This window comes from Babylonia areolata, chromosome 18, assembly GCF_041734735.1.
Source record: "Babylonia areolata isolate BAREFJ2019XMU chromosome 18, ASM4173473v1, whole genome shotgun sequence".
Taxonomy (NCBI): Eukaryota; Metazoa; Mollusca; class Gastropoda; order Neogastropoda; family Buccinidae; genus Babylonia; species Babylonia areolata.
The window spans coordinates 10,177,449-10,192,448 of record NC_134893.1 but is presented as its reverse complement, the minus strand read 5'-3'; the positions used below and the strand labels follow the sequence as shown (position 1 = coordinate 10,192,448).

Sequence of the window (15,000 nt, the reverse complement as noted above, 5' to 3'; positions counted from 1 at the left end):
GTGTGTGTGTGTGTGTGTGTGTGTGTGTGTGTGTGTGTGTGTGTGTGTGTGTGTGTGTGTGTGTTGTGTGTGTGTGTGTGTGTGTGTGTGTGTGTGTGTGTGTGTGTGTGTGTGTGCGTGTGTGTGTGTGTGTGTGTGTGTGTGTGTGTGTGTGTGTGTTTGGGGGGAGGGGTGGGGGACCAGGAGGCGAGGTTTTTTTTTCTTTTTTTGTGTGTGTGGTGGTTTGTCAATCTGTTCGTCTGATCGTCACACCGGCACAAGAACCCACTCATAGATATTAATGAATGTGAGTGATGGAACCCTCGAACACAGAAGACGAATGCGGAGGAAGAAGAGGAGGAGAAGAAGAAGATGGAGGAGGAGGAGGAGGAGTAGAAGACAAGACTACAAGACTAGACAAATTTGTTTATTTCAAGAGTAATAGATAAGCACTGGTGTGGTTTCTTTTTACATCTAGTCCACGCCCTGAATACAGTCTACACTACACCATACTAAATCAGTAAAAATCAAAGCATGGTATCAGTAGAAATACATAAGAGAAGGGAAAAAACAACACACACACACACGCAGTCACAGACACACATACAAACACACATGCACATACAGGCACAAGCTTGGTGTTAGTAAAACAACGTGTCACAGGAAAAAAATGAACAAAATGAAAGAAACACACACACACACACACACACACACACACACACACACACACACACCACACCACACCACACCACAGACCAGAATGCCAGGGACAGAGGGTGCGGGAGGTTCTCAGTCAAGGATATCAAAAGGATAAGGAGGAGGAGAAGAATGTACGACAATAAAAGCTACTCGCCGTGACAGATTATACTGATTCATTCATTTACTTCACTGATGAACAGGAAATCACGGGTGGTGACTGATCATCTTCTCTCTTTGATTCATAATGATAGGGGCGACGCCTCCCCCCCCCTAACCCCCCCACCCGCCCGCCCCGCCCCCGGCCCTGCACTCCCCACCCCCCTCTCTCTCTCTCTCTCTCTCTAACCCCCCTCCCCCTTTTTTTCCGATTCTTGCAATTTGTAATTAATTTTTGTAAGTTTTGTTAGCTTGTCAGCATTTCACTTAATCCAGATCGCTGGATCTGTGTGTTTAGCGCGCGAGCGTGTATGTGGGTGTGTATGTGCGTGCGTGCATGTGTTTGAGGGAGGGGAGATGAGAGAGAGAGAGATAATGAGAGAGAGAGAGAGAGAGAGAGCTTGCAAGTCACATGCGCATTAATATATTATTCACACTATTTGATTCATTATGTAATATTTTTGTTAGTGGCCCACTCCTTTGTTATGGGCCGGAGGCCTAACAAATAAACCATTGTCTTGTCTTAGCTTGTCTTCTCTCTCTCTCTCTCTCTCTCTTTCTCTCTCTGTCTCTCTCTCTCTCTCTCTCTCTCTCTCTCTCTCTCTCTCTCTCTCTCTCTCTCTCTCTTCCAGGCCTTTTTGTATGTTATTGATCCATCTCTGCCGTATACCACTTTGGAGATCTTCTCATCTCATTCGCCTGCTCTGTATGCAGTGCATACAAGGCAGGCACACACACACACACACACACACACACACACACACACACACACACACACACACACACACACACACACACACACACACACTGGCAAACAAACAAAACAACTACCACCAAACAAACAAAATCCAAAGCAACTTTGCTTATGTTTTTGTTCATGCACCCGGCGCAATGTTCTGCTTTCAAGTTCGTAGAGTTTGATTTAAACTGAGCGGTTGTTCAACTGATGTTTTAGTGAATCCCCCTGGATTTCATTTTGATGAAAGTATAGGGAATGCAAAAAGAAACATTGACGAGGACACGTAAACAGGCTTACAACAGGGACATTCAGAACAAATGAACAAATGTTTTATTGAGGGTAAACTGGATAAGCTGGAAGCTTCTTTACACCATGCCTTCCCTCACACACAAGCACACACACCCACACACACGCACAAAAGATGAAAAAGGGTGGGGGGGGAACGGTACGGACACTCGGTGTAGACAGTAACAAGAACAACAACAACTACTACAACAACAAGAGTTAATCACGAAACATAAAAAAACAACCCGACAGATAGACAGAGAAACTTGGAGACATGGAGAGAGAGAGAGAGAGAGAGAGAGAGAGAGAGACAGAGAGAGAGAGACAGAGACACAGAGAGAGAGAGACAGAGAGAGAGACAGACAAAGAGAGAGAGAGACAGAGAGACACAGAGAGAGAGAGAGAGAGAGAGAGAGACAGAGAGAGAGAGAGACAGACAGAGAGACAGAGAGAGAGAGAGACAGAGAGAGAGAGGCAGCCATGGGTGAGAGACAAAGAAAGCCAAGTCAGGACTTTAATTATCTCACTTTAGACTGGTACAAGAGAGACTGACAGAGACAAAGACAGACACAGACACAGACAGACAGACAATGAGACAGACAGACAAAGACAAAGGACACAGACAAGACAGAGCTACTCCCAAGTTAATTCATGGTCAGCATAACTGGTAGCTGGTCTCACCCCCACTCCCCTTTTGCAAGTTCCCACCACCCTGCTCCCAACAAATCAACGCAAAAATACCACCACCACCACCACCCCTCCTTCTTCCTGCCCCTTCCCATTCATTCACACACACACACACACACACACACGAAAAAAAAAAAAGACGAAGAAGAAGAAGAAAACGGGGGACCGAACGGAACCCACAGCTGGAAACTGTCTCTCACTGCTCACACACACGCCCCACCCACCCCGCGAACAGCTCTGATGATGCACACGGCACTACCACACTATGCACGCACGCACGCGCTTGGCACGCGCACGCATGGGACAAGCGACGCTTGGGTTCGCTTGTCACACGTACACACAGACAGAGAACAGAAAGAAAGAGCCTGCAAAGGGAGTGTGGCCCGTGCGTGCGTGCGTGCGTGTGTGTTGCAAGCTCAACTCGACCCGTGCCGTCAGTCAACCCAGTGTGTGTGTGTGGTGTGTGTGCGTGTGTCTGAAAATCGCTGCTCCCTTCTCTCACGGTCACCGTTCGTTGTTCGCATGTGTTTATTATTATTATTATTATTATTATTCTTTTAGGGGTCTCTGGAACTGTCCAGCTCCAGCCTCTTCTACAACTGTATCAGTCTCTTGGAGGTTTTTTTTCTCTCTGTTACTTCCACTCAATGGGACGTGTATGTGAACAACAAAAAGTGATGGCACTGTTCCCGGCGGCTGCAGCACAGACCGAAAAGTCTGGATTTTTTGTTGTTGTTTGACTGCAGAGGGAGGAGACGCCGCAGGGTGGGCGTGAGCTCCCATAGAGGCTGTGCTGTGTTTCCGGGCGGGAGGCCAGTTCACTGCTGTGTTGAATGTTCTGGTTATCCGGTTAACCAGGAGTCTGGTGAGTGAATGATTATATACATTGACTCGACAGATGAACTGTTCGTGTGTTATTGTTTTAACTGAAACATCCCAAAAGCCAGATAAAGGGTGTTTACGGAAAGAAATGTATTAAAATATCGTTTAATATATATTTTTTTTTTTTAAGTAAAGGAAATCAGGAGCATCGAGGGTGTGTTCCAATGTCACAATCACCCACACCGGGACCGTAAACATTCAACGTAAAAATCGCACTCTACCCCCTCCCCATAAAATAAAGTTTTCAAAAACTGGTGGCATTGTGACCTGTGACATTTTCTGGAGTTTTGTTTCTCTCTCTTTCGCTCTCTCTCTCTCTCTCTCTCTCTCTCTCTGCCAACTGTGGTGCTGGAAATTGGAGACCCAGGGGAGCGGGATACAACAGGCGCACTTGACATTTCAGTCCGGCAATGGTGTTGACATTTTCTAAAAAGTCTCATCTGCGTGATGAGGTAGGTGTTTAGTGTGTTCAAACTGAACGGGGTTTCGACGCCACCACCAGTGGCAAAAAAAAAAAAAAAGAGCAGAGCTAGAGGGAAGGAGGGAGGGGGAGAGTGTGTTGGCACAATGATGGATACGGCCCTACTGGAAGAGTTGTCCAACAGCCACCAAACGTGTCCTGTCGTCTGCAACGCTGGAGATTTGTTTTACCGTATTCCGCGGTTGTGTTAGTTAACCAAGAACAAACATATACCCCGTTCCAGCACGCAGCGATTTCAAGTCCTGGTGTCCTCAGTGGAGTTTTCGAGGCTGGCCCAGTCTGAAAGTGTTGGCTGGAAGGTGTATCAGTAAGCACAGAAGCTTCTGAATCCAGTGCATAATGGCTAGATGTCGCTTCCGACCCGTGGCTTACCGGATAGGGCTGTGCTTCATCGCCCTGGGCTTCGTGCTGATAGGCCTGGGCTACGGTTTCCCGTCCTGGGTTCGAACCTCCAAGCGCAAGACTCTGGGACTGTGGTTTGAGTGTGGCAACCAGTGGTCTTCTTGCCTCTTCGTTCAGCCAAAAGATGGTAAGTGATGCTTAGTTTGGGGAGCTTTTGTGCAAGCATACAGGCAAGCACACAGAATGCATATATATATATATATATATATATATATATATATATATATATATATATATTGATATGCTTCAAGTATCAATCTTAAAAAAAGAAAAAAGAAAGGAGGGCACAGATAGAATCAGACGGATAATCCTCGTGCTGTCCTTCTGTCTGTCTCTCTGTCTGTCTGCCCGTCCTTAAGTTATATCTGTCAGTTTGTGTATCTGTCAGTCTGTTTGTCTGTCCATCTATCATGTCTATGCCTGTATATGTCTCTCCATCTGTCTGTTTGCCTGTCTGTCAATCTGTTTGCGTTGTCTGTCTGCCAATGTGTACATTTATCTAATGTCAAATGGTATAATCTGTAGGCCACTCTCTCTTTCTCTTTCCCTCTAATTGTATTCCAAGCGTTCAGCCTGAAGGCTCTTTATTTGTTCTCTCAAATCATATTCATTCATCGCTGACGGAGATTGCAGCGCATAATGATGATGGCTGAAATGCGCAGGAAAGGACCGTCAGTGCAGCCGGACAGGCAGGCAGACAGCACCCTCCTACACACACGCAGAGGGAGAGAGTGTGAACTGAAGAGAGAGAGAGAGAGAGAGAGAGAGAGAGAGAGAGAGAGAGAGAGAGAGAGAGAGAGTGTGTGTGTGTGAGGGAGAGAGAGAGAGAGAGAGAGAGAGAGAGAGAGAAGCTTTAGGAGGCTTATGTATGCGTGCTTGTACGTACGTACGTATGTATGTATGTATGTATGCATGCATGCATGCATGTATGTATCAGTCTGACTGTTTGTCTATCTGGCTGTTTTCCTGTTTGCACTGTATTGCATAGAATATCTATTTTAGAATTTTTTTTTGTTTTAGTGCAACAATTAACATGTGTACCGTTTCAATGCTGGTAAGTTATGTATTCTGGTGTACATTTACCTCGTCTATCACTTCGCTGCTTTCTCTCTCTCTCTCTCTCTCTCTCTCTCTCTCTCTCTCTCTCTCTCTCTCTCTCTCTCTCTGTCTCTCTCTCTCTCTCTCTCTCTCTCTCTGTCTCTGTGATCAACTTAAGGAGGCTTATGTGTGTGTGCTTGTACGTACGTACGTACGTACGTATGTATGTATGTATGTATCAGTCAGATTGTATGTCAATCTGTCTGTCTTCCTGTTTGCACTGTATTGCATAGAATATCTATTTTATATATATATATATTTTTTTTAGTGCAACAATTAACATGTGTACCGTTTCAATGTTGGTAAATTATGTATTCTGGTGTACATTTACCTCGTCTCGCTCTCTCTCTCTCTCTCTCTCTCTCTCTCTCTAGCTCTCCCTGCCTCTGCCTCTGTCTGTCTGTCTGTCTCTCTCTCTCTGTCTCTCTCTCTCTCTCTGTCTCCGCGAGATTTTGTCACTTTCATGACCCCCCCCCCCTCCCTCCAGGGGTGTTTCAAAACTGAAAAGGTCAGGGTGCAGTGTTTCAGCTAAGTTTCGACTGTGGGATCTGTATTCCAGTAATTAAACCATCACCTAACATAGTTAATCGATAGTCAGTCATCGTTCTGCCACGTTAGTGAACTGATGTCTCCGCTCTTTACTAGCTATAAAGTTCCTTTTTCCACTTCTTCCATTTTGAGGGACCTCCTTTCCCTCCCTGGCTTGCTGAGGCAAACTACTGATCGGAAACTGCTAATCACGTGTTTGGCTGACTAACCTGCATAAGTCATCGACAAGAACTGGCTGTCAGGCAAACAAGCGACCTAATTACGGTCCTGGTCGATGGGTCGATTCCCCCCCCCCCCCTCTCCCCCCTTCTCCCCCTGCCCCCCTCCCCTCCCCCACCCCCATTTGTACGCGCATATGGTGACTTAAAAACATCGCGGTAAGAATGGGTCGGCATTGGGAGTGAGATATGTAGTGGCGTAGTAGAGTGACTAACTGGGTACAGTAAGCTAAAAGACGGCTGGGGGGTAGCTCTGGGAGTGGTGTCTTTTGAGTCTTCGTTGTTGTTGTTGCTGTGCGAGGGGGTGCGTGACAATTGTGTTTTTTTCCCTTCATTTTTCGTTGCTTGCTTATATATATATATATATATATATATATATATATATATATATATATATATATATTGCCGGCTGTTGTTTTACTTTTTTTTAATCTTGTTTTGATGTTGTTGTTGTTGTTGTTTTGTGACCAATGCACTTCAACAGCAAGTTAACTTGTGTGCATGATTGTGGTGACTGCTCTCTCTCTCTCTCTCTCTCTCTCTCTCTCTCTCTCTCTCTCTCTCTCGCTGCTGGTCAGGCATCTGCTTGGCAGATGTGGTGTAGCGTATATGGATTTGTCCGAACGCAGTGACGCCTCCTTGAGCTACTGAAACTGAAACTCTCACACACACACACACACACACACACACACACACACACACACACACACACGGGCACACACACACACACACACACACACACACACACACACACACACACACACACACAAACAACTAGAACTATTTCCTTGTTCTATTGAACAATTCTCTCATTCAAACGTTTGTTTCAACAAATGTTTAGCACTCCATGTTCAAGGTCAATCTAAGCGATATATTATGACAAATATTGGCTGGGATCTGATCCCTTCAAAGACCGTCACCGAGGGCAATTGGAATCCCCTCCAAGGGAGATAGTCATTAGTCATGCCTGACACAAGGCTCGCGTTCCGTCCCCTGTGGACTGGTCAGATGTCTTGAGCAGCAATGGCAGGGAGCCATTCCTCACGGTACACGGCGGATTGACATCGCTTGCAGTCTAGTGGTGCTCAGTCCTAATGTTTGCGAGAGAAGACCGGAGTGATAGTCTAGAGGCAACGCGTCCGCCTAGGAAGCGAGAGACTCTGAGTGCACTGGTTCGAATCCTGGCGCAGAGTCACCAGTATTTTCTCCCCCTCTACTGGACCTTGAGTGGTGGTCTGGACGCTAGTCATTTGGATGTGACTATAAACTTTGGTCCCGTGTGCAGCATGCACTTAATGCACGTAAAAGCGATATATTATGACAAATATTGGCCGGGATCTGATCCCTTCAAAGACCGTCACCGAGGGCAATTGGAATCCCCTCCAAGGGAGATAGTCATTAGTCATGCCTGACACAAGGCTCGCGTTCCGTCCCCTGTGGACTGGTCAGATGTCTTGAGCAGCAATGGCAGGGAGCCATTCCTCACGGTACACGGCGGATTGACATCGCTTGCAGTCTAGTGGTGCTCAGTCCTAATGTTTGCGAGAGAAGACCGGAGTGATAGTCTAGAGGCAACGCGTCCGCCTAGGAAGCGAGAGACTCTGAGTGCACTGGTTCGAATCCTGGCGCAGAGTCACCAGTATTTTCCCCTCCTCCACTGGACCTTGAGTGTTGGTCTGGACGCTAGTCATTTGGATGTGACGATAAACTTAGGTCCCGTGTGCAGCATGCACTTAGTGCACGTAAAATAACCCACGGCAACCAAAGGGTTGTCCCTTGGCAAAATTCTGTAGAAAAATCCACTTCGATTGGAAAACATGAAAATCTGTTGTGACAAAAAAAGAGTAATACAATACAATACAATACAAAAATCACCATTCAAGTACCGAAGCTAAAAGCTGCTCGTGATGGGCGATATCAGAAATAGGTTCAAAACAAAAGTGGCGGTTCAGTTTCTTTCACTTTCTCAACTGACCTTTGACGAGGCGTCACTGCCAGGTTCTGACTCTTCCATATACGCTACACCACATCTGCTAAGCGGATGACCGACGGACCAGCAGCGTAACCCAACGCGCTTAGTCAGGCCTTGAGACAAAAGCTGGAAAAAGGTAGCTGTTGAATAAACTAATGTTTGCAGTTTGACTCTGAAGATCCAATGAAAGGATGCAAGGGAGGTAAAATTTGTGTTTACGTGAAAAGCCGGCAGCCCAAGCATTATCAGGCAAACGAGCGGTGCTGACACAATCGATACTCTCTCTCTCTCTCTCTCTCTCTCTCTCTCTCACACACACACACACACACACACACACACACACACACATACACATACACACACACACACATCTACTATCACTTCAATTCGAAAGACGTAAAATTGAAGACTGCTGCTATCAACAACAACAACTACAACAACAACAACTACTACTACTACTATTACTCTAGTACAACTGTTGCCGCCGCTGCTGTTAATACTACTTCTACCTCGTACTACAGTTCATGTCATTTACTAATATTTCACACACACACACACACACACACACACACACACACACACACACACACACACACAGAGAGAAAGAGAGAGAGAGAGTCCATACCTAGCCATCTCACTCTCAATAAAACTAAAGATCACAACTGGAACAGTTCCCATCGCTTTTTTTTTTTTTTTTAATCAAGTGTGGCGTGTATATATAACCGAAGCCACCATCTCTTTAGCAACAACAACAAGAGCAGCAGCAGCAACAACAACAATAACAACAACGACAAGCCACCATCTCTTTAGCAACAACAACAAGAGCAGCAGCAGCAGCAGCAGCAGCAACAACAACAACAACAACAACAACAACAACAACAACAACAACAACAACAACAACAACAACAACAACAACAAATCTACAACTGTCTCAGCCATCCCATCTGCAGGCGGCACCGAACAGACTTTCCACATCAAGCAGTGACTCAAACGTCCCGTTGTTCCTTTGTCTATTTGTATGCACGGCTGCTGCAGTAGTGTTGTGTAGCTTGCCTTCAACTCTCCCTAGGGGTTCCATTGATGATAATAACGGATTGTATGGGTGTGGTGGACTCGACGTGTGTGTGTGTGTGTGTGTGTGTGTGTGTGTGTGTGTGTGTGTGTGTGTCACAGCGTGTGTCAGTGTGTGTCACAGTGTGTGTTTGTGTGTAGGTGGTTGAAAGTTACAAGTATTGAACTGTTGGCCTAGCCTGCTTCCGTCTGTTTTCAGTCACGGAGTCGTGTGACACAGCTTGATGCCTGTCAATTTCACATGGCAGTGACACTGACACTACTACAGGTGGAATGTAAGAACAAGTGGCAGGCAAAGGGACGAGCACGTGCAGCATGTCTGTTACACACACGTGTGTGTGTGTGTGTGTGTGTGTGACTCGGCTCTCTGTGTGCGTATGTGAGTGTGATCCTGTGTGTGTGTGTGTGAATCTGTGTGTGTGTGTGTGTGTTTGTGTGTGTGTTTGACTCTGTGTGTGTGTGTGTGTGTGTGTGTGTGTGTGTGTGTGTGTGTGATTCTTTGTTTTGTGATGGTGGAGGGGGATGCTCAGAATGGTTGTCTCTTGCACTGAGTCGTCATTGACTTGTTGTCATTGTCACAATCATCACTCTCATCAATTCGGCTGGATTCAGTCGTGGAGCACCCAAGCACACACACACACACACACACACACACACACACACACACACACACACACACACACACACACACACACACACACACACACACACACACACACACACACACACGTCACGTGCACTCAACATCTTCCCCCACTCAGAGGATCCGCTTCCCAGCTTTCAGTTTGTGAACATGCGTCAGTTCCACACCGGCAGTGACTCAACCGCCTTGCTGAGAACATTCCGTTGTGAAACTGACTGCTGGAGTCGTGCTGTAGTGTGGCTCAGTTGTCTCCCTTGGGTCCCATTCATAATAACGAATTGCATGGGTGTGGACGTGGTGGGTGTGGTGGGTGTGTTAGGGTGGGTGGGGGGGAGGAGAGAGGGAAGCTTGAAAGTGACGCAGTATTGAACCGTCGCCTGGTCGTCACAGCTGATGCCGCCAGTTTCACCTGACATGACCGACACACGCCTCTGACTGGTTGGACTCAGTGATGCAACTGACACGGCAATGTAAAGCTCAGTTTAAGGCGCGTCAGTGCAGCGTGTTTTTGTTATCGGCTTGAGCGTCAATCAGTATCAGAGGGCAAAATCAGAACCTTCGTTTTTATTTATCACAAAAGCCCCTACCACCACCGACCTCCCCCCCCCCCCTTAGCCCCCCCAAAAAAGAAAAGAAGAAAAAAAAAAGAGAACATTTATTTGACACAACTAAATAACTTTAAAAAAATGTAATGTACAGGAAAACATACTTTAAGAAACATGCTGCAGTATGTACATGGTCTTCTGTCTTTATCGAAAAAGCCATGAATGCATGTGTGTGGGAATGAGAGAGAGAGAGAGGGGGGGAGGACAGGGGAGTGGGGGGGGGGGGGTATACTGAAAATACGTCAAGTGAGCTGAAAGATGACACGGAAAACTCATCACGAAATGTTTGAAAGCAAATGAATAATCAATACAAGTCTAAAAAAAAACAACTAATTATGATAACTCGGTATCACAGTAAACAAAACGACTCAGGATCTGTCACCCACAGAAAAAGAAATCACAACAGATCTACCCTCGACGGGTGGATTATAAATCATAGTCGCCATTTTAGTTTTGTTTTTTTCTCCTCTCATTACTAACACATACGCTAAGTGTGAGCATTTTCAAGCGCCTGTCACCTAAACCCGACAACACTAACATAATGCCAAGAGTAAAAAATAAAAAATAAAAAAGTTCAAGCGCCTGTACCAGTCTAACAAGGACCCCCAATCAAGCACAGACAAAGCACACCTCTGTCTTTTTGTTTGTAACAATTAAGCTGAAACTCAAACCCGGGTATAAAATAGTACCGTTACCAGGATGTAGAGAGAGACAGAGACAGAGACAGAGAGAGGCAGAGACAGAGAGAGAGAGACAAAGAGAGGTAGAAAGAGAAACACAGAGAGAGAGAGAGAGAGAGTTAATCAATATCATTAATAATGTCTGCATGGTAGCGGTGGTCCGCAACTGCCTTATAGTTGTGTGCTTGGGGCCTTATCTTTGTTCGCTCGTAGTGTGGATACGATATCTCTGAGTGTAAAGCGGGCTCAGTGGAAAGAGAGGCGTATGCTGGGGAGAAAAGTAAAAAACAGGGACGAAGAAAGAAAGAAAGAAAGCGAAGGTTGCAAAGGGTTCCACTGAGCCTGTTGTATTGTGTCACCACCGTCTGCATGGTAGCAAAGGAGTGTGTGTGTGTGTGTGTGTGTGTGTGTGTGTGTGTGTGTGTGTGTGTGTGTGTGTGAATAGTGGCAGCAGTAGTAGCAGCAGTAGTAGTTTTATAGTAGTAGTTGTTGTTGTTAGAGAGAGAGAGAGAGAGAGAGAGAGAGAGAGAGTTAATAGTAGTAGTAGTAGTTGTTGTTGCTGTTGTTTTTACGGAAAAAAAGGTATGCCGGAGGTGGAGGATAGCTCGAGATGGAGTGAGGTGAGAGCTGGTTTGTGTGTGTGTGTGTGTGTGTGTGTGCGTGTGTGTGTGTGTACGTACGTGCGTGCTTGCGTACGTGCGTGTGTCTTAGCATTTACGAGCTCACATAATCATGTATGAGAACCCGGTGCACGCGTACCTCTTCTTCCTTAGTTTATCTCTTTGTTCCGGTGTGTGTGCGTGTGTGTGTGTGTGTGCGGTGTGTGTGTGTGTGTGTGTGTGTGTGTGTGTGTGCGTGCGCGCGCGCGCGCTGGGGAGTGGAGGGGTAGGGAGGATGGAGGGGGGGGAGATCTCTTGCCGCGCCATATGGCATGAATACCCGGGCCGGGGCCCCGCAATACAAGTGCAGCCCAGCAAAGCAAACAGAAGGACTGGTTCAGTTCCGCGCCATCAATCGTCCTGTCGTCAGTTGCACACACACGCGCCAGGCTGACTGGATTGTGATTATTACCCTGGCACAACTCTTGCCGGATCGTCCCCGGACCGCCTGTCGCAGGAACGCGTATGTTAGTGTTGTTCGCACGTGCGCACAAACGTTCTGATACTGACAGCGCACCAGGGGACGGATATAATGCAACAATGCTTGGAAGTAGTTAAGATGTTACAACAACAATGGAAAAAACAACAACAAAACAGTCACATACACATACACACGCATACGCATATTCGCACACATCACTGACATGCACACACATACACGCACACACATGCGCATACACACTCACGCACACACGCACGCACGCACGCATGCACGCGTACACGGCACGTTCACACACACACACACACGCACGCACGCACGCACACACACACACATTCTCAATCACACACACGTGTGATCTCGTTTTTTGCTGTTGTTTTTTTGTGCCATATATCTTCTTTTCACAATGTTACATATTCTCCTCTGTCTCTCTTTTCTTCCCTGTGTGTGTGTGTGTGTGCGTGCGTGCGCGCGCGCATGTGTGTGTACAAACATATATGTGTGTGTGTGAAGACGTATGTGTATGTGCAAACATATGTGTGTTCGTGTATGTATATATAAAATATGTATATGTGTGTACTTGTGAGCATGTATGTGTCTGTGTATGCGCGCAAGTTGTGTGTACTTGCCTGACTGATCGCGCGCGCGCTGACACGTGTACTTGTGAGGTGTGCAAATGTCCGAGACTGAGTCAATATATGATCAGCAAAGCGAAGAAAGATTCGACACGTTTTTTGTGTTTGCGTGGTATTTTGTTTTTTGTAGATTTTTTTTTTTTTCGTCCTGAATACCCCTAAACGCAACAGCTGTTTTCCAATGATCGAACACACACGTAAACCAGATGGAAAAACCCGTCATACATGTGTTCATTTTACGACTTAATATTACAGCTGAGCAGTAGTGGTAGTAGTAGTTGTAGTTGGAGAAGAGAGAAGTCGAGGAAGGGGAGGAATGAGAGGAGCAGTGGAGGAAGGACGGGGTGGGGTGTGGGGGGTGGGGGAACTGAAGAAGAGTTGTAGTTAGCAGCAACAGAAGCTTGTACACTGACACCATGCAACAGTCGCGCGGGCACTGACATGTGCGTTCATGTGCTTCAGTCAGTGTGTGAATGCGACTGAGTTAGTGTGTAACTGACCGCCTACATAACCAATTAACCAGCCACCCCACTAGCCAACTCACTCACTCACTCACTAACGGAATAGTGTTCTTGAAATACGAACGCATGCTGTGTGTCAGTTCACACATTTCGCAGTGCTGTTTGGCATATTTTGCAGCAAAGCGAAGAAAGATTCGACACGGTTTTTTTGTGGTTTTTATTTTTATTATTATTTTTGTTGTTGTCGTTGTTGTTTTTTTGGTGTGTGTGTGTGTGTGTGTGTGTGTGTGTGTGTGTGTGTGTGTGTGTGTGTGTGTGTGTGTGTGTGTGTTGTATTGCGTGTATTTTTGTTGTCGTTGTCGTCGTTGTTGTTTTGTTTTTCCTTCCCGAATATCCCAACAGCTGTTTGCCAATGATCTAACACATGCGTGAACAAGATGGAAAAAAAAAAAAGCATCATCACATGGTTTCATTTTACGACTTAATATTACTAGCAGTAGTAGGAGGAGGAGGGAGAGGAGGGAGAGGGAGAGGATAAGGGTAGGAAGGTGGGGTGGGAAATGAAGAAGAGTTGTAGTTAGCAGCAGTAGAAGCACCGATGTAGTCGCGCGCACTCTGACATGTGCGTTCATGTGCTTCAGTCAGTGTCTGAATGCGACTGCGTTAGCGTGTAACTTACCAACCAAATAACTAATTACCCAGCCACCCAAGCAGCCAACTAATTCACTTACTCACTCACTCATTAACAGTACAGTATTCTTGAAATAAGAATGCTTGCTGTCTGTTTCAGTCACGCATTTTGCAGAACTGTTTGGCATATTTTGCAGTGTTGTTTCATACATACATTTTGAGTGCTGTTTGGCTTATTTTGCCGTGCTCTTTGGCATACTGATATATTTTGCACGGTGTTGTTCACACATCTTGGAATGCTGTTTCACACATCTTGCAGTGCTGTTTCACAGGTGTGTTTGATTCCCCCCCCCCCACCCCCACCCCATGTGTGATGATATTGAGCAGGAAATGGACAAACTGACACCCGACATACACATCCGATCTGTTCAACGGGAACTTCGTGCCCACACCTGATTGGGGCGGACCTGAAAGAGATTTTAATCCCTGTTCAACAGGAATGTACATGGAAAGAGAGAGAGAGAGAGGGGGGGGGGGTAAGAAACGAAATCTTTGCTCTCAGCTCCTATTCGCCATTCGCTATAGGCATCTGCAAACACAAAACCGAGACAACATTTTTGCTTGAACGCGACCCTCCCTCCCCCACTCCCACACACACACATACACACCTTACCTCCATCCCCACTCCATTCAGACCATTCAGGCCACATTGCTACATGCATTATCTGCCTGAACTGGGCAGCACAAAGCGAAGTAAACAAACACACCGACAAAGACCGAGAGAGGGACAGACTGGACAAAGACTCACAGACAAGCCGACAAGACAGGTGCTGAGCAATCACCACCACGCAGACAAAGGGGCGACCAGCCCCCTCCCCCCCCCCCCCCTCCCACACACACACACAACCACCCCTGGCTGAGGAGCACAAACACACAGAACAGCCAATCACTGTCCTAGCACTTGGGATGCACCATTCATCACCCCCCCCCCCCAACCCCCCTAACCCCCGCCTCTCCTCCCTACCTCCTC

General features: G+C 46.5%; 1 protein-coding gene across 2 annotated transcripts in view; it reads left to right on the top strand.

Moving 5' to 3' along the window:
- The first annotated feature begins 3,070 nt into the window (after positions 1–3,070).
- The window catches only part of LOC143293174 (uncharacterized), a 110,473-nt gene continuing 98,543 nt past the window's right edge, over positions 3,071–15,000 (top strand). Inside the window, exons 1-2 of one of the 2 annotated variants that reach the window (XM_076604101.1) lie at positions 3,071–3,410; positions 3,558–4,437. In XM_076604101.1, the coding sequence (XP_076460216.1) occupies positions 4,248–4,437 (190 nt within the window). In that variant the 5' untranslated portion in view covers positions 3,071–3,410; positions 3,558–4,247. Of the gene's footprint in view, positions 4,438–15,000 lie in introns of both variants that reach the window. The other variant, XM_076604099.1, reaches the window with a different exon arrangement.